This window comes from Wyeomyia smithii, chromosome 3 (genome assembly GCF_029784165.1).
Source record: "Wyeomyia smithii strain HCP4-BCI-WySm-NY-G18 chromosome 3, ASM2978416v1, whole genome shotgun sequence".
NCBI lineage: Eukaryota > Metazoa > Arthropoda > Insecta > Diptera > Culicidae > Wyeomyia > Wyeomyia smithii.
In genome coordinates this window covers 189,727,101-189,747,972 of record NC_073696.1, presented here as the reverse complement: position 1 = coordinate 189,747,972, position 20,872 = coordinate 189,727,101, and the positions used below count along the sequence as shown (strand labels likewise).

The following is a 20,872-nucleotide window of genomic DNA, read 5'->3' as shown; positions in this document are numbered from 1 at the left end:
GCATATACAGAAGAAAAGTATCTGAAGGCAATCTTCTATTTATTAAAACTCACATAGCTTCCGAAGAGATTTAACCATTTTTGGTAAAAAAACGTACTTGTACTTCAGTAGTACCCTTGAATCGGAGTGTTTTATTTATTTATTTTTTTTTTGAAAAAGGCTTCAATCCGCTACAATTTAATTCATAAATAAATTCATCAAATCTCTGACGGAACAATTTCTTGACCTTTTCTTTCTGTGAAGTGGAATATATTATCTTTGTTATGACGAAGAAATTTCATAGAAATAATATTTTTGCCTTTTTCCTAGAAAGGTATAGCAATCACTGGAAAAACCAAAGGAATAAAAGTGCTCCAAAGGGTCGAATCTCGTATATCAATCGACTTAGTTTGACGAGCTGAGCATTTTCTGTATGTGTGTGTGTATGTGTGTGTGTATGTGTGTGTATGTGTGTGTGTATGTAACACTCTCCCAATCTCACTCGATTTTCTCAGAGATGGCTGGACCGATCTTCAGGAAATTAATTGCAAATGAGAGGTCTAGTTGCCCCATAAGACCGTAATGAATTTCATTGCAATCGGATTTATAGTTTAGAGGTTATGTTTAAAAATAATAAAATCAAGAAACATCATTATCTCAGAAACTACTCAACCGATTTTAACAAAATTGGTTTTAAATTAACGAACTACTTATAAAACCCTTAAATTTTGAGTTTCATGAAGATTGAACGTATGGTTCAGAAGTTATTTAAAGAAACGTGTTCTGGAGAGTGTTTAATCTCACTCATGTTTCTCAGAGATGGCTGAACCGATTTCCACAAAATCGGTGTCATTTGGAAGGTCTAATTACCCCATAAGACCCTATTGATTTTTTTGTAATCGGACTATTACTTTGCCTGTTATGTTTAAAAATGTGAAATCCAGCTTTGAAAAGAAACAAATTCCGAAGACTACTTAAACTCACTCACTTTTCTCAGAGATGGCTGAACCGATTTCCACGAAATTAGTGTCAAATGAAAGGTCTAGTTGCCTCATAACACCCTATTGAATTTCGATGTAATCGGTCTGTTACTTTGTCTGTAATGTATCAAAATATGAAAATCACGAAACTTCATTATCTTAGATAGAACACAACCGATTTGAATAATATTGGTATCAACTGAACGGGCTAGTTAAAGGTTAATTGATGAATTTTTTATAGTGATTAAACACGTGGTTCAAAAATTGTGACTTTTCAAATTCACTCGTTTACCCAAAAATGGCTGGAATTCAACAATCTTAGTGTCAAATGAAAAGTTTGGCTTTCTATAGGTTCCCATTTTATTTGACTATAATCGTATTTTTATTCCAACCGTTATGTATTAAATTATAAAAACAACGAAAGTCTTTTATCTCAAAGATCACACGACTTATTTGAACATATCTAGTGTCATTTGAACGGGTTGTCTCTCAAACTCACAAGTAAGAAATTTCATAGCAATTTGATATGTGGTTCAAAAGTTATGAAAAGAAACGAAATTCAAAGACTATTTAACACTGTAACTGCTTTGATCAAAACATATGGCCTCAACAAAATTTAAATTTGGTATTGAGCTATTCGTACGTTCCCGGTATTGCTCGTGATTGAAGTGTACAAAATTCAAAGTCATTTCTTTTATTGCGCTATTTCTTCAGCACGAATATTTTACTCCTAAATAATATTTTTTTTAACTTTTTGCCTTTCTCCTAGAAAAGTATAGCAATCACTTGCAAAACCGAAGATATGAAAGTGCTCCAAAGGGCCGAATGGCATATATCACTCGACTCAGTTCGACGAGCTGAGCATTTTCTGTATGTGTGTGTATGTGCAGATTTTTATTTTCACTCACTTTTCTCAGAGATGGCTGGACCGATTTTAATGAAATTATACGCAAATGAAAGTTCTAGTTGCCCCATAAGACCCTATTAAATTTCATTGTAATTGAATTTTTATTTTAGAGGTTATGTTTAAAAATGTAAAAATCACGAAACATCAATATCTCAGAAGCCACACAACCGATTTCAATAAAATTGGTATCAAATGAACGGGCTATCTTAAAAACCCTTAACTTTTGAATTTTATATAGATTGAACATGTGATTCAAAAGTTATGAAAAGAAACGTCTTCTGAAGACTCACTCATGTTTCTCAGAGATGGCTGAACCGATTTTCACGAAATTAGTGTCAAATGAAAGTTCTAGCTGACTCATAACACCCTATTGAATTTTACTGTAACCGAACTATAACTTCGTCTGTAATGTACCGAATTGAGAACATCACGAAACTTCATTATCTCAGAAAGTACACAACCAATTTGATCAATATTATTATCAGATGAGTGGGCTAGTTAAGGGTTAACTGATGAATTATGATTGAACACGTGGTTTCAAAGTTTGGCTGCCCTATACGTTCCCATTTCATTTGATTATAATCAAACTAAGCAACCGTTATGTATTAAATTGTTAAAAAAAACAGCGAAAGTCTATTATCTCAAAGATTACACGACTTATTTGAACATAACTAGTGTCATACGAACGAGTCATCTCTCAAACTTGCAAATAACAAACTTCATAACAATTTGATATGTGGTTTAAAAGTTATGGAAAGAAAAGAAATTCAAAGGCTATTTAAAACTATACCTGCTTTGATCAATATATGTGGCCTCAATATAATTTAAATGTGGTATCATACCATTTGAATGTTCCCGGTATCGCTCGTGATTGAATTGTTTGAAATTAAGAGTCATTTCTTTTATTTCGCTATTTCTCGAGCATTTACATTACGTCAAATTTCATATTTTATACTTCAATTACAACATCATTATTTTAGAACCTAATAAGTGAATACACATTTATTGGACTGAAGCGTTCATGTAAATCTATTTTTACAAATAATAAGTTTGAATGAGAAAGGCTGGGTTGACCGCTAGGTGGAATAGTTTAGGTTTTTTATTCCGGAAGCTGCTACTTTCATAACAAAATATATAACAGAGAATTGAAATTGAATAAAATAAATTGCAGTAAAAATCCCTCATTAGGTATTGATAATGATTAAATAATTTAAGCGATTGATGTATCTCTGATTAAAAGCACTATTATGATTGTTGCAGGAGCCGAATAAAATCAATTTAACCTATCGGTTAAACCTACTTGCATCGGTCAGGATAGGAACGATAGGTATTATGTTGAACGTTGCATAACTGTAATCACCCCTGTGTAAACACGGTGTGCTGATCCTGAATTTATGTGAACACACCATTATTCATCTATGCTACAACTAGATTTAGTATTCGACAGCTGATGTGAAATAGGGAAAAAAACCCTCCAGCACCGATTGAAAATCTGCACCGGTCATCTGTTCAGGTATGCGCAATTATTCTACGCTCAGGTCTGCATAATGAACGTATCAATGTACATATTCCCCGGACAATATGTTTGTTGCTCGGCCGCAACGCAATTGCAATGCACGCGTTCGCGACTGCCGGTAGCCCACATGGGAACACTAATTATGCAAATTTCATGATCCCGTTGTCAATTAACATGTTACGGCTTCTCGCCTACTCCTTTTCGGGTGGAGAACATGTTGAACTGATGTTTAACCGAGAGCTGCCCTCCGCACGGTAGTATTTGCATTGGCTGATGGCTACAACAACACGGTTTATTCGTTTCCGTAACGCGCATACACTCAGGTGAAGAGAAGAACATATTAATTCAGTAACCTACCAGTGTCGGAAATTATCATCAATGTAGTATCTAGGGGGTGGGAGATGAGTAAGTGGTAATATGTGTGTGTGTTCGCAATGAAATTATTGTTGTTGCACAATGTGTTGAATCTATAATTATTGGTAAATGTCTCATGATAATGTGTTATGGAAACTAAGAAAATTTAGAATAAATATATTCTACATGTGGCATTGTCAACATCTCACAACATCCAAGGTGATTGTATTATTTCTAAATTAATTAGGAAATAGTTGCAAATATCAAACGTGACTTACTTTCTTACTTAAATGGCCGTGCGTCCTAAGACATGGCGTGCACAATATAATTCCGCCAACTTGATCGCTCCTTGACTTCCCGCCTCCAATCCCGCGGGCATTCCGTACTTGCCAGATCTTGCGCCACGTGGTCTAACCACCTTGCTCTTTGTGCCTCTCTTCATCTCGTGCCAAGCGGATTCGAGGTGAAAACCAAGTTTGCAGGGTAATTGTCCGCTGTTCTCGCCACGTGCTCTGCCCAAAGTATTCGTCCAGATTTGGCCACTTTCTTGTGCTGGGTTCACCGTAGAGATGCGCGAGCTCATGGTTCATTCTCCGTCTCCACACTACGTTCTTCTGTACACCGCCAAAGATGGTTCTTAACATCCGTCGTTCGAAAACTCCGAACGCTCGCAGGTGCTCTTCAAGCATTGTCCCCGTCTCATGCCCGTGAAAAGCAACCGGTCTATTAAGGTTTCGTAAAAGGTGTGCTTACAAAATTCTCTCCCGTATCCTGTTCCAGCGACTGAGGCCGTTGCAGGAAGCCTTTGTTGGAGAATAGCAATGCGGTTTTCGAGTGGGGCGATCTACAACGGACCAGATGTTCACCTTGAGACAGGTGCTCGACAAGTTTCGAGAACACAACTTGCAGACGCATCATCTGCTTATAGACTTTAAGGCGGCGTACAACACAGTGAAACGCAACGAGCTTTGGCGAATAATGCTAGAACATGGTTTCCCAACAATACTAATCAAACCGTTACGTGCGACGCTTGACGGTTTCACATTTTGCGTCAGGACAGCGGGCGAATTTTCGGACGCGTTTGTGACGTTGGATGGTCTGAAGCAAGGTGACGGGCTCTCGAACTTGCTGTTCAACATAGCTTTGGAAGGTGCAATACGAAGGGCAGGTGTGCAGAGGAGCGGCACCATCATCACTAAGTCTCACATGGTTCTGGGCTTTGCGGACGATATTGATATAGTTGGTGTTAACCGTAGAGCAGTTGAGGAAGCCTTTACGGCTCTCAAAAGGGAAGCTGCGAGAATTGGACTCACCATAAACACTGCCAAAACGAAGTACATGGTACATTCTACGGGTGTTGGTGCTGCGGTGGAGATGGATCGGGATACTTTCGAAGTGGTCGACGAATTTGTTTATCTTGGTACTCTCGTGACAAGTGATGACGAGGTGAGCCGCGAGGTGAAAAGGCGGATTGCGGCGGCGAATAGGGCTTATTACGGACTGCGTAGCCAGCTTAGGTCCCGTAGCCTACAGATCCGTACGAAATTTGCGCTTTATAGGACTGATCCTCCTGACGGCGCTCTACGGACATGAATCGTGGACGTGGAAGGAGGCCGATCGACGAGTGCTTGGGGTCTTCGAGCGTAGAATCCTGCGATCAATATTCGGAGACAAACTAGAGAACGGGGTGTGGCGCAGGCGCATGAATCACGAGCTATACGAAGTATACAAACACGCGGATATTGTCAAGCTGATGAAACACGGCAGGTTACAGTGGGCTGGCCATTGTAGGATTTTCTCTAACTAGAATTTATAAACTCAAGGAGAAAGCCAAAGACACGAGTAATCGACTGTTCACTTCGATAGTATAGTTGTTTTTCCCCCTCCCTGCCTGCTTCGTTCAATAGCTGAACAGGCAACCGTTCTCTAGTTGTAGTTAGTGCAGTTCGCGCAGACGACAAGAGGTATAAGGACAAGATGACAAAATGTCAAGGTTAATACATTTCGTCTTCAACTCTACATCTCACCTTTTCTTTAATAGATCAAATAAACATAAAACAATAATATGATATATAATCTTTTAACAACTTTGACTCCGAGAGCGGGGGCCTAGTGTGGTTGGTAACGTCTCCGCCAACCACGCTCGACGCCTGGGTTCGAATCCCACCGCCGACATAGGTGTCGATGGTTGTGAGGTGGCGTGATCCACTCACAACCAACCCAACTGGTCTAGATTCAATCCTAGCCGACACCGGGAGATTTTCTGAGGCGAAAAATCTCTGGGATCACGCCTTCCATCGCACGAGGAAGTAAAGCCGTTGGCGCCGGTCCGTTGATAAACGGGTCGTGAGTTAGGGTCCTGGGTGTGGAGTCGCCTCCCTGGGCGTCGGTGATTGGCCACAACAGTGGCGGAACTAGACCGACGGAAAATAAGCGAGAATAGAAAAAAAAAAACTTTGACTCCGATCTAATCCTTTTTGAAACCCTGGCCCTAGCAGCATAAATTGTAGAGTCACCCTCTGCCGATTGTGGTGATATCAATTCTTCCACCGCCCCCTCCGACCGTTGATCTTCTCTTACAGTTGCAGGGTGGCCAGCAAACCGGGAAAACCGGGAAAAAGCCGGGAATTCGGAAATGAGCCGGGAAAACCGGGAAAAAGCCGGGAGTTTCAATACTAAACCGGGAAATTTATCATGTTTATTTTAAACATTATTTTTCATTTACTACATGTTTGGGATCTGTTGTTTTAGTTCAACGCGCTTTACATTTTCTGCCATCTCACAAAAAACTGTAAGACTCAAGGAACCATTTAGTTGGTTTGAGGTAAGATGCTGGAGTAACAAGCCAGTCGTCATATGTTGGAATCTCGGCTAAGAGAGACGACCGTTAGAGTCAATAGGATCCTAGCGCTAACCCCGCAATTGTTCTGTACACTAACAGATTGTTTTTCTCTGATTTGTCTTCCTTCTCATTCGCACTGATTAGGGCTTCAACAGCAAGTGGAGATCAAACATCAAAACAATCACCACTTTACAGGATCAACGTCTAATGTCATTATTCACATTACATTCGAATTATTCATAATTGATGTAAAAATATTCTTTGAAAAGAAACAAGATTTGAATCTTAGGTTTCAAATCGCCAACAAAAACCTACAAAGCCCAGGGAAGGTTAAAACTTCAAATTACTAGAAAATATTTTGAAGGCCAGAGAAGTCAAGAATGATTCCAATCAGGCTTTATATGTTAACTTAAAATAGCCAAAAACTAAACTATGATAAAAAAATATCTAAAACCTAAACCAAGTAACGCCTCCACCAGTGACTGGATCTGGGTTCAAATCCCAACGCCATATGTGTCGATGGTTGTGTGGTGACGTTATCCACACACAATTAACCAAAACTGATCTAAAAAAATCTCTGGGTTCTACTATCGCATGGGAAAGTGAAGCCGTGGGCTTCGGTCCGTTAATCTACGGGTCGTTAGTTAAGATTCTAGTTGGAGTCGCCTCCCCGGGTAACAAGGATTGACACAATAGTGGCGAAAAGAGACCGACGGTATATAAGCAAAAATTAAATAAATCGTAACATAACCCATTCTCGGCGGGTGATACCATATGGCATCGCCTGACATTCAAACTTTGATTTGAGTTCAACAATTATACTTGAAAATTTGCACGATGAAACTATGCAGCATCGTTAGAGAATAGATTGATGTTTAATATGCAATACAGTTTATGTTAATTTTGCATATAGTTGATTAGTAATCAACTATTAAATGTCTTGAGGCCAAAAATTTTAGAAACTGATTTGAAAGAATTTGCGTTCTTTAAGACCAGAGGCAACGAAAATAATTTTCAATTTAAATCAAATTTTATGACATTGTATTCTAGAGGCTTAAAAATGCAAAGCCTGTCTTTGTTTTTTTCTCAAATTGCTTGCATACCTCTTTCAAAATCAGAATGACACATTTATCAAAAAATAAAGTCAAAACTATAAGGGCCATAGCGAAAATTATTCGCCTAAAAAAAACCTGGAAAAATACCACGTAAAGATAACAATGGAATCAAATTAGTCCTTTCTATATTGTCGAGGCAATAACTGAGCCTCAAGAGATCCTCAAGAAAATGGAAAGAAATATTTTGAACGACAGTAATACACACAATTGTTTATAATTCAGCTCACAATTGCCATGAAACGTTTACAGAGACTAGAAAAAGATAAAAAATAGGTTCAAATGTTTCTAAAGTTCTTCGATAAAAGTCAGCAATCAGATTTTAATTTAAAGTCAAAATGCACCAAAAACATTAGAATATCAATTATATTATAAAAGTCAGCTAAAACAATTTTGAATTAAATTCCAAATTTGTGAAAATATATATATATATATATATATATATATATATATATATATATATATATATATATATATATATATATATATATATATATATATATATATATATATATATATATATATATATATATATATATATATATATATATATATATATATATATATATATATATATATATAAACTACCGAGCGATCACTGTTCTTACGCCTATAAAGTGATATCCCAAATAATTTTCCAGCGGCTGTCACAACTTACCAACAGATTCGTGGGAAGTTATCAGGCCGGCTTTATCAACAGACTACAACAGACCAGATCTTTACTCTGCGGCAGATTTTTCAAAAATGCCGCGAATACAGAGTCCTTACGCATCATCTTTTCATCGACTTCAAAACCGCTAATGACACAATTAAACGTGAAGAGCTATGGAGAATACTCGACGAAAACGGCTTCCCCAGAAAGCTTATCAGACTAATAAAGGCTACTATGTGCAGCGTTGTATGAGGATTTCGAGTTGTCTTCCTACCCATTTGGATCCCGCAGGACTTCGGCAAGGTGATTGGTCTTTCCTGCCTACTGTTCAATATTGCGTTCGAAGGTGTTGTTAGACGAGCGGGAATAGACACGTGGGGCACGATCTAATGTATACACATCGAAAACGAAGTACATGCTAGCGGATAGTGCTGAGCGCGACAGGGCACTCCTAGGTAGTGTTGTAATAATCGACGGTGATGAGTTCAAGGTAGTCGACGAGTTCGTGTACCTTGGCTCAATGGTAACTGAGAACAACGATACCAGCCATAAGATTAGGAGGTGAATCATCAGCGGGAGTCGTGCCTGATATGGGCTCCATAAAAAATACGTTCGAAACGTCTAAGTTCCCGTGCAATATGCACCTTGTACTTACTTTTACTTCACTTTTATGGCGACAGATCATTAAGATCCTATGCCGAATACAGAATACGTCTCCACAAAACCCGGTCTTGGGCTGCTACTCTCCAGTCTCCCCTTAGACCCGTTGCTCTGGCATCCTCGTCGACAGCACACATCCAGCGCGTGCGAGGCCTGTCTTAAAGTGGTCGGCCTCTATCCGGTTCTCTGCTAAATATTATCTTTGCCGGTCGCTCATCCGCCATCCGTGCAACATGGCTGTAGAGTTGAAGACGAAATGTATTAACCTTGACATTTTATCATCTTGTCCTTATACCTCTTGTCGTCTGTGCGAACTGCACGAACTACAGCAAGAGAACAGTTGCCTGTTCAGCTATAGAACGAAGCAGGCAAAGAGGGGGAGAAACAACTAGACCATCGGAGTGAACAGTCGATTACTCGTGTCTTTGGCTTTGTCGTTGAGTTTAAAAATTCTAGTTAGAGTAAACCCTACAATGGCCAGCCCACTGTAACCTGCCGTGTTTCATCAGCATGACAACATCAGCGTGTTTGTATACTGTATTTTGGGATCCTTCCAAGCTTTAATCCGGATTGGAGAATGATCGCTGGGAGCGGAATTTCTTGTGGTAAAGAATGGTCAGCGTAACCTGCTAGGCGACACTACCTCGAAGCAACTAGGCATCCTTAAGATCGGCCTGGAGGTGAATGAAGTAAAGAATAATATGAACGAAGACGCTCCATTCTCGAAGATAACCAACAAAATAATTCGTATTTCGATGGATCCAACAGTCACCCCAATATTTCAGCCATTACGGCGTATCCCAATGCCTCTGGAGGGAGCCGTCAATGAAAAGCTTGATGAGCTGCTCCGGAAAGACATAATCGAACCAAAAGAAGGCCCCGCTACCTGGGTACCGCCGTTGGTGGTTGCTAACACGACAAATGGTTCTATCCGACTATGCGTTGATTTACGCCGAGTTCAAACGGTTATTCGTGAACGGCACCCCATGCCTATCATTGATGATGTTCTGGCTAAAATCGGAAAAGGAAAAGTTTGGAGCATCCTGGATGTTAAAGATGCATATTTTCTGTTGGAATTAGAGGAAGAATCGCGTGACATCGTTACCTTCATAACACACAGCGGGCTGTATCGCTTCAAGCGGCTACCGTTCGGGCTTGTATCCGCTCCCGAGACATTTCAGCGAACGATGGACGAGATCCTGGCTAATTGCGAAGGCACATATTGGTACCTGGACGATGTCGGGGTAGAAGGAAGTACTGTTGAAGAACATGATTGGAGGCTCAACAAGGTATGTTATGATAAATAAACGAAATAAATCACTGAATGGTTGAACTAATATCGCTTTATTTGTTGTGCTATTCTTTATCTGAGGATCTAGGTTCTTAAGAAGCTTAAGGATAGAGGAGTAGTTCTCAATTGGGATAAATGCAGGATACGAATAACAGATTTTGAATTTCTAGGATATCACATCAACACACAAGGGGTCATGCCTTCTGATTCTAAACGGGATGTGATTATGACGTTTCGTCAGCCGTAAAATGAAAGTGAAGCTAAGAGCTTTTTGGGACTTGCCAACTACATGGGGAAGTTTATACCAGACTTGGCGGCTGTAGATGAGCCGCTCAGGCGACTCACACAGAAAGGTGTCAAGTTTAGTTGGAGTGAAAAAGAGGAAATGGCGTTTTGTGCTATAAAGCAAAGATTGGCAGATGCTCAGAGGCTAGGGTTTTACAAGCTGGAAGATCGGACATCTGTTGTTGCCGATGCAAGTCCACATGCTCTCGGTGCTGTTCTTATTCAGATAGATTCTAAAGGAAGTTCACGAGTTATCTGCTATGCTTCTAAGTCGCTGACAAACACTGAAAGAAGGTACTGCCAGACAGAAAAAGAAGCACTGGCGTTAGTATGGGCTGTGGAGAGGTTCCACATTTACTTGATCGGTAAAATGTTCAATCTGCTAACGGATTGCAAAGCTCTGACCTTTCTCTTCACTCCCGTCTCCCGACCATGCGCACGCATTGAGCGATGGGTGATACGCTTGCAGAGTTTTCAGTACAACATCGTGCATATTTCAGGACAAAACAACATTGGCGATGTTTTATCTCGTTTATCGACCTTCCTTCCAACACCGTTTGACGAGACTGAAGAGCTGGGGGTAAACGAGGTAGCTATAGCCGCTGCGAAAACAGTTGCTCTAAAATGGGTTGAAATAGTAGAGATGAGCCGAGATGACCCTGAGATCATGGAGGTTAAGGAAACATTGGAATCAGGTATGGTTGCAAACATACCGCTGACATACAAAATCATCGCTTCAGAGTTGGGAATTGTCAACAACGTCCTTTTGCGGGGAGACCGGAACGTAGTGCCAACGAGTCTTTGACAAAGAATCCTGGAGCTATGCAATGAAGGACACCCAGGTGTGAGGATTATGAAAACCCATCTCAGAGGAAATGTATGGTGGCCAAAAATGGACATGGACGTCGAGCGGTTTGTTAAAGCTTGTCGGGGATGTGCCTTAGTATCGGCACCAAGTGCACCAGAACCAATGACGATAAAAAAACTTCCAGCGAGAGTATGGGAGCACATTGCGGTGGAATTTCTGGGTCCACTTCCAAATGGAGAGAATTTATTGGTTTGCGTAGACTATTACAGTAGATATTTGGAGGTAGTTGTAATGCAGAATATATCTACATATGATACGATTGTGGAACTTCTAACCATTTTTGCTCGATACGGAGCCCCCGAAGTTCTTCGTGCTGACCCACAGTTTTCTTCAGACGAGTTTAAGTGTTTTTGTGACGAGTTCGATATTCGCCTGGAAAGCACCATCCCTTACTGGTCTCAGATGAATGGAGAGGTGGAACGGCAGAACCGATCCATTCTGACGCGGTTGCGAATAGCTCAAGAGCTAGGCAAGGATTGGAAGATGGAATTACGTAAATATTTAATTATGTATCACTCATCAAGTCACACGACAACCGGAAGGGCTACAGCTGAGCTGATGCTTGGCCGCAAAGTACGGACCAAACTACCCTATGTCCCTGCTACCACGATGGAGTCTAAAGAAATGAGAGATCGCGATAGATTTGAGAAGAAAAAAGGAAAGATATATGCAGATAATCGACGAAGAGCAAGGCCGAGTACTATAGAAGTTGGGGACTGCGTGCTGGCAAAACGGATAAAGAAGGATAACAAGCTGAGCTCTGACTTCTCTCCCGAAAAATTTAGTGTAGTTCAGAGGAAAAATACTGACGTAGTTATACGCTCGACAGAATCAGGAAAGGAATACCGAAGAAGTGCTGCCCATTTGAAAGTCATTTCATCGAAGCCAAACAGTACAGATCAGACTTTGGAATCAACTGCAGGGTGGCCAGCAGATTTCCAATTTCAAATTCCCGGTTTTCCCGGTTAGAAATTGCTGTTTTTCCCGGTTTTAAAACGCAAAATATTTAAGTTCAACCACGTTTATTCTTTGACAAAATAAATTTGCGAGAGAATTTTGTTTTTAATATCATTATTTCATTTCAAAACTTGAAAAAGGGCTAACTACTTCGGCCAACATCTACTTGCTGTTGATTTTTCGACTTTTCATGACTGATCAATGCAACTCGACCCATTGTGTAAATCCCAAACGAGGTATTATCTGGTATTATCTTGTGTCTAGTAGAAAGGGCACACTTGGGGCTTTTCGAAACATGTAACGTGCAGAAAATGTCATTCTCTAAAAATTTTCATTATTTTACTCAGCTAAAATCAAGACATAATTTAGAATCAATTTGTGCTTCATGTTTCAGAATATTATTCACATAAATTTTTAATTTTTTCTGAACCGTTCTTTGGAACAATTTTCAGTCATTTTAGACCTGCGTAAACTATTTACTGGTTTAATTAAATTGATTAACTAAAGCAATATTTGTAACTTTCTGCACTATCTAGTAGAGATTTGCAGCGTTTTGTAGAGCTGTTTTCTGCTTTTTAAAACCTTTGATATATATATATATATATATATATATATATATATATATATATATATATATATATATATATATATATATATATATATATATATATATATATATATATATATATATATATATATATATATATATATATATATATATATATATATATATATATATATATATATATATATCAAAGGTTTTAAAAAGCAGAAAACAGCTCTACAAAACGCTGCAAATCTCTACTAGATAGTGCAGAAAGTTACAAATATTGCTTTAGTTAATCAATTTAATTAAACCAGTAAATAGTTTACGCAGGTCTAAAATGACTGAAAATTGTTCCAAAGAACGGTTCAGAAAAAATTAAAAATTTATGTGAATAATATTCTGAAACATGAAGCACAAATTGATTCTAAATTATGTCTTGATTTTAGCTGAGTAAAATAATGAAAATTTTTAGAGAATGACATTTTCTGCACGTTACATGTTTCGAAAAGCCCCAAGTGTGCCCTTTCTACTAGACACAAGATAATACCAGATAATACCTCGTTTGGGATTTACACAATGGGTCGAGTTGCATTGATCAGTCATGAAAAGTCGAAAAATCAACAGCAAGTAGATGTTGGCCGAAGTAGTTAGCCCTTTTTCAAGTTTTGAAATGAAATAATGATATTAAAAACAAAATTCTCTCGCAAATTTATTTTGTCAAAGAATAAACGTGGTTGAACTTAAATATTTTGCGTTTTAAAACCGGGAAAAACAGCAATTTCTAACCGGGAAAACCGGGAATTTGAAATTGGAAATCTGCTGGCCACCCTGCAGTTGATTCCAAAGCCTGATCTGTACTGTTTGGCTTCGATGAAATGACTTTCAAATGGGCAGCACTTCTTCGGTATTCCTTTCCTGATTCTGTCGAGCGTATAACTACGTCAGTATTTTTCCTCTGAACTACACTAAATTTTTCGGGAGAGAAGTCAGAGCTCAGCTTGTTATCCTTCTTTATCCGTTTTGCCAGCACGCAGTCCCCAACTTCTATAGTACTCGGCCTTGCTCTTCGTCGATTATCTGCATATATCTTTCCTTTTTTCTTCTCAAATCTATCGCGATCTCTCATTTCTTTAGACTCCATCGTGGTAGCAGGGACATAGGGTAGTTTGGTCCGTACTTTGCGGCCAAGCATCAGCTCAGCTGTAGCCCTTCCGGTTGTCGTGTGACTTGATGAGTGATACATAATTAAATATTTACGTAATTCCATCTTCCAATCCTTGCCTAGCTCTTGAGCTATTCGCAACCGCGTCAGAATGGATCGGTTCTGCCGTTCCACCTCTCCATTCATCTGAGACCAGTAAGGGATGGTGCTTTCCAGGCGAATATCGAACTCGTCACAAAAACACTTAAACTCGTCTGAAGAAAACTGTGGGTCAGCACGAAGAACTTCGGGGGCTCCGTATCGAGCAAAAATGGTTAGAAGTTCCACAATCGTATCATATGTAGATATATTCTGCATTACAACTACCTCCAAATATCTACTGTAATAGTCTACGCAAACCAATAAATTCTCTCCATTTGGAAGTGGACCCAGAAATTCCACCGCAATGTGCTCCCATACTCTCGCTGGAAGTTTTTTTATCGTCATTGGTTCTGGTGCACTTGGTGCCGATACTAAGGCACATCCCCGACAAGCTTTAACAAACCGCTCGACGTCCATGTCCATTTTTGGCCACCATACATTTCCTCTGAGATGGGTTTTCATAATCCTCACACCTGGGTGTCCTTCATTGCATAGCTCCAGGATTCTTTGTCAAAGACTCGTTGGCACTACGTTCCGGTCTCCCCGCAAAAGGACGTTGTTGACAATTCCCAACTCTGAAGCGATGATTTTGTATGTCAGCGGTATGTTTGCAACCATACCTGATTCCAATGTTTCCTTAACCTCCATGATCTCAGGGTCATCTCGGCTCATCTCTACTATTTCAACCCATTTTAGAGCAACTGTTTTCGCAGCGGCTATAGCTACCTCGTTTACCCCCAGCTCTTCAGTCTCGTCAAACGGTGTTGGAAGGAAGGTCGATAAACGAGATAAAACATCGCCAATGTTGTTTTGTCCTGAAATATGCACGATGTTGTACTGAAAACTCTGCAAGCGTATCACCCATCGCTCAATGCGTGCGCATGGTCGGGAGACGGGAGTGAAGAGAAAGGTCAGAGCTTTGCAATCCGTTAGCAGATTGAACATTTTACCGATCAAGTAAATGTGGAACCTCTCCACAGCCCATACTAACGCCAGTGCTTCTTTTTCTGTCTGGCAGTACCTTCTTTCAGTGTTTGTCAGCGACTTAGAAGCATAGCAGATAACTCGTGAACTTCCTTTAGAATCTATCTGAATAAGAACAGCACCGAGAGCATGTGGACTTGCATCGGCAACAACAGATGTCCGATCTTCCAGCTTGTAAAACCCTAGCCTCTGAGCATCTGCCAATCTTTGCTTTATAGCACAAAACGCCATTTCCTCTTTTTCACTCCAACTAAACTTGACACCTTTCTGTGTGAGTCGCCTGAGCGGCTCATCTACAGCCGCCAAGTCTGGTATAAACTTCCCCATGTAGTTGGCAAGTCCCAAAAAGCTCTTAGCTTCACTTTCATTTTACGGCTGACGAAACGTCATAATCACATCCCGTTTAGAATCAGAAGGCATGACCCCTTGTGTGTTGATGTGATATCCTAGAAATTCAAAATCTGTTATTCGTATCCTGCATTTATCCCAATTGAGAACTACTCCTCTATCCTTAAGCTTCTTAAGAACCTAGATCCTCAGATAAAGAATAGCACAACAAATAAAGCGATATTAGTTCAACCATTCAGTGATTTATTTCGTTTATTTATCATAACATACCTTGTTGAGCCTCCAATCATGTTCTTCAACAGTACTTCCTTCTACCCCGACATCGTCCAGGTACCAATATGTGCCTTCGCAATTAGCCAGGATCTCGTCCATCGTTCGCTGAAATGTCTCGGGAGCGGATACAAGCCCGAACGGTAGCCGCTTGAAGCGATACAGCCCGCTGTGTGTTATGAAGGTAACGATGTCACGCGATTCTTCCTCTAATTCCAACAGAAAATATGCATCTTTAACATCCAGGATGCTCCAAACTTTTCCTTTTCCGATTTTAGCCAGAACATCATCAATGATAGGCATGGGGTGCCGTTCACGAATAACCGTTTGAACTCGGCGTAAATCAACGCATAGTCGGATAGAACCATTTGTCGTGTTAGCAACCACCAACGGCGGTACCCAGGTAGCGGGGCCTTCTTTTGGTTCGATTATGTCTTTCCGGAGCAGCTCATCAAGCTTTTCATTGACGGCTCCCTCCAGAGGCATTGGGATACGCCGTAATGGCTGAAATACTGGGGTGACTGTTGGATCCATCGAAATACGAATTATTTTGTTGGTTATCTTCGAGAATGGAGCGTCTTCGTTCATATTATTCTTTACTTCATTCACCTCCAGGCCGATCTTAAGGATGCCTAGTTGCTTCGAGGTAGTGTCGCCTAGCAGGTTACGCTGACCATTCTTTACCACAAGAAATTCCGCTCCCAGCGATCATTCTCCAATCCGGATTAAAGCTTGGAAGGATCCCAAAATACAGTATACAAACACGCTGATGTTGTCATGCTGATGAAACACGGCAGGTTACAGTGGGCTGGCCATTGTAGGGTTTACTCTAACTAGAATTTTTAAACTCAACGACAAAGCCAAAGACACGAGTAATCGACTGTTCACTCCGATGGTCTAGTTGTTTCTCCCCCTCTTTGCCTGCTTCGTTCTATAGCTGAACAGGCAACTGTTCTCTTGCTGTAGTTCGTGCAGTTCGCACAGACGACAAGAGGTATAAGGACAAGATGATAAAATGTCAAGGTTAATACATTTCGTCTTCAACTCTACAGCCATGTTGCACGGATGGCGGATGAGCGACCGGCAAAGATAATATTTAGCAGAGAACCGGATAGAGGCCGACCACTTTAAGACAGGCCTCGCACGCGCTGGATGTGTGCTGTCGACGAGGATGCCAGAGCAACGGGTCTAAGGGGAGACTGGAGAGTAGCAGCCCAAGACCGGGTTTTGTGGAGACGTATTCTGTATTCGGCATAGGATCTTAATGATCTGTCGCCATAAAAGTGAAGTAAAAGTAAGTACAAGGTGCATATTGCACGGGAACTTAGACGTTTCGAACGTATTTTTTATGGAGCCCATATCAGGCACGACTCCCGCTGATGATTCACCTCCTAATCTTATGGCTGGTATCGTTGTTCTCAGTTACCATTGAGCCAAGGTACACGAACTCGTCGACTACCTTGAACTCATCACCGTCGATTATTACAACACTACCTAGGAGTGCCCTGTCGCGCTCAGCACTATCCGCTAGCATGTACTTCGTTTTCGATGTGTATACATTAGATCGTGCCCCACGTGTCTATTCCCGCTCGTCTAACAACACCTTCGAACGCAATATTGAACAGTAGGCAGGAAAGACCAATCACCTTGCCGAAGTCCTGCGGGATCCAAATGGGTAGGAAGACAACTCGAAATCCTCATACAACGCTGCACATAGTAGCCTTTATTAGTCTGATAAGCTTTCTGGGGAAGCCGTTTTCGTCGAGTATTCTCCATAGCTCTTCACGTTTAATTGTGTCATTAGCGGTTTTGAAGTCGATGAAAAGATGATGCGTAAGGACTCTGTATTCGCGGCATTTTTGAAAAATCTGCCGCAGAGTAAAGATCTGGTCTGTTGTAGTCTGTTGATAAAGCCGGCCTGATAACTTCCCACGAATCTGTTGGTAAGTTGTGACAGCCGCTGGAAAATTATTTGGGATATCACTTTATAGGCGTAAGAACAGTGATCGCTCGGTAGTTTTCACAATCTAGCTTGTCGCCTTTCTTGTAGATGAGGCAAATAACACCATCCTTCCACTCCTCCGTTAGGCATTCCGTTTCACAAATCTTAACAATCATCCGATGCAGACAACTGGCCAACTTGCCCCGGGCCCATTTTGAGAAGCTCCGCTCCGATACCATCCTTTTCAGCTGCCTCGTTGTTCTTAAGCCGCCGAATAGCATCATTAACTTCGCCAATCGATGGGGGTGGCACATCTCCGTTACTTGCTGTACCGATAGACGCCATTCAGGTGTTCATCGAAGTGCTGTCTCCACCGTTCGATCACCTCACGATCATCCGTCAAGATATTCCCCTCCTTATCCCTGCAAATTTCGGCTCGCGGAACAAAGCCTTTGCGGGATGCGTTGAATCTCTGATAGAACTTCCGTGTTTCATAAAAGTGGTACAGCTGTTGTAGTTCTTCACACTCCTCCTCCTCCTGCCGGCGCTTTTTAACCTGGAAGAGTTGGTTTTGCTGTCTCCGTTTCTGTTTGTACCGCTCCACGTTCTGATGGGTGGCTCTCCGCAGCATTTCTGTCCGCGCTGCGTTGAGGCAATATATCAATATTAAATATCTGCCGACATTCCTCGTCAAACCTTTCGTTACGTCGACTAGGCACTTCGCGACCTAGGACGTTCTCCGCTGCACTGCTGATGGCAGACTTGACGGTATTCCAGCAGGCCTCTAGAGGGGCTCCTTCCAGCTCGTCCTCTTCTGGCAGTGCAGAGTCGAGAGAAAGCGCGTAGTTTTCGGCGACTTCGGGTTGCTTTAGCGGCGCGAAATTAAACCTTGGCGGGTATGTTGTTCACTACGGATAGTTTTTGGCGTATCTTTACTATCACTAGGTAGTGGTCCGAGTCGATGTTAGCGCCCCGATGTATTTTGACGTCGATAATGTCTGAAAACTGCCTATCAAAACGTGGTCAATTTGAGTTTCTGTTTGGTTAGGTGATCTCCAGGTGTACCGATGTTGGAGGCTGTGCTGGAAAAAGGTGCTACGCATGGTCATGTTCTTGGAAGCAGCGAAGTCAATTATTCTTAGGCCATTTTCATTTGTCAGCCGGTGTGCGCTGAATCGTCCAATTACCGGTTTGAATGCCTCCTTCTGAGCGACCTGAGCGTTGTAATCCCCGATGACAATCTTAACATCATGTTTTGGGCAGCGATCGTATTCACGTTCCTACTACGTGTAGAATTCGTCTTTGTCGTCATCAGTACTTCCGAGGTGAGGACTGTGCACATTTATAATGCTAATGATAAAGAATTGGCCCTTGATTCTTAACCTGCACATTCTGGGGTTAACCGGCCACCAGCCGATTACCCGCTTCTGCATCTCACCCATTACTATAAAAGCTGTGCCCAGCTCATGTGTGTCACCACAACTCTGGTAGATGTTGTGTCCATCCCTATACGTACACACCGTCGTCCCTTTCCAGCATACCTCCTACAGCGCTACTATGTTGAACTTGTGGGTTTTCAATCCTTCGAAAAGGATACGAGTACTTCCTAGGAAATTGAGAGAACGTCAGTCCTATGTTCCGAGTATCCAATCGTTAGTCCGTTTTCGTCGCCTGGGTCTTTGCCGATTATTCTGGTCCGAATTTTCTGAACGATAACGTTGCTTTTGTTTTTCGCGGTGCGGGCTTGTAAGGACCACGACCAACCCCACTTTCTCGCAGGAGGACCAACGTAATGATACTGTTTTGAGTCCGCTTGTGGGGTGCGTCACTTACTCCAAGAAACTTCCTTCCGAGGAAGGAAGCCCGCTTTCCCTGTCAGTATACGACCGATCTTTTTACTAGTTACTCTATCCCGGTTGGCACCAACAAGGAGGTAGACGTTCGGTAGCTGGAAGGCTGATGGTTCGCTTGTGGGAACTATTTCGCGCCTTTGGTCCAGTCATTCGCCAACCATCGAATGTGACATGAACACTAGAAACTTACGTTATAACTTTCAAGTTTTCTCCATCTTCAAGTTTCGAAATCACAACAAACCATTGGTTGTTGTTGAAATCAGGCTTCTTCCGTTCTCTTGATTTTTGCTCAAATTTCCTTTTCTACCTGCTAAACCCCTTGGAGAACTAGACTTTCTCTCACACAGAGTGAGTAATTATCCACATTTAGGCGTAGAGTATTTCAGTCGCAGAGTTCCTTTTCACTCTTAATCATCGCGTGTTAGGGGTAAACATTTGCTTGCTCTCTCAGCTTAAGAGGAAGTAGTTTTCGTCAGGTTTTCCTGTACTAGAAGACAAGTTGGCCAAATATCAAAACACTTAAATTCACATTGAAGCTACATCCTAACCGTTTTCGAATTTAGTATTATAGGAAGATTCACAACTCACCATGGGTTGTATTCTGCGGAAAATTCGATTTTATACTGTTTTTTCCGCACCCCAGAGCGATGAAAATGGTAACGCAATGATCAGTTGATCGCCGAGCAATTTATTTCATTTTTCTCGCGTGCGCGGATGAGCAATTTGCAAGAGTTTTGGATTTTTCTTTGCTCTGTCAAATTAGGAGCGTTTTTTCGTCAGAGAAACTATTACTCTGCGCTCTCTCTACAGCAGATGGTGTGATGCACATTGAATGTAAGCTCGCAGTTGTTAAGAGGGAAGAAAACTGTTTTCTCTTTAAGATGAAGTTGAGCAAAACAAAGCCTGGTTGAAATCGGAGCTTTTTGATATGATTTGTGAGTAATATCATAAAAAAGTAAGGTTCATTATGATTGCAATTGACCATCAATTTTACCTTAGATTATGAAGTTCGATTAATCAACGACTTTATTTTCAGCAGCCAACTCCTTGTAAAAAATATCACTTTGATCAAAATTCACAATTTACCAAATTCGATAGAAAATTATACAAAAATCCGCTAAAAATTTTCATTTATGCCTATAGTGAGAGATGCACAAACCCCTCTTTGAAACCTAAAAAAAATGTTTTAAATTTTAAAAACTATTGTTTCAAAACGTATCGA

The 20,872-nt window shown here is 41.0% G+C and overlaps 2 protein-coding genes across 2 annotated transcripts; one reads left to right on the top strand and one right to left on the bottom strand.

Annotated features, from left to right (window-relative positions):
• The first annotated feature begins 9,703 nt into the window (after nt 1-9,703).
• On the top strand, nt 9,704-10,309 carry LOC129728939 (uncharacterized protein K02A2.6-like). Its single transcript, XM_055687415.1, has one exon. The coding sequence runs from the start codon at nt 9,704-9,706 to the stop codon at nt 10,307-10,309; it is 606 nt and encodes a 201-aa protein (XP_055543390.1).
• A 5,528-nt stretch (nt 10,310-15,837) lies between these two features.
• LOC129728937 (uncharacterized protein K02A2.6-like) lies at nt 15,838-16,443 on the bottom strand. The gene has a single exon (XM_055687414.1). The coding sequence runs from the start codon at nt 16,441-16,443 to the stop codon at nt 15,838-15,840; it is 606 nt and encodes a 201-aa protein (XP_055543389.1).
• Nucleotides 16,444-20,872: the final 4,429 nt, after the last annotated feature.

Bases quoted from the DNA above. Each gene is read 5' to 3' on its own strand.
- LOC129728939 (XM_055687415.1), top strand. From the start codon at position 9,704: ATGAACGAAGACGCTCCATTCTCGAAGATAACCAACAAAATAATTCGT.
- LOC129728937 (XM_055687414.1), bottom strand. From the start codon at position 16,443: ATGAACGAAGACGCTCCATTCTCGAAGATAACCAACAAAATAATTCGT.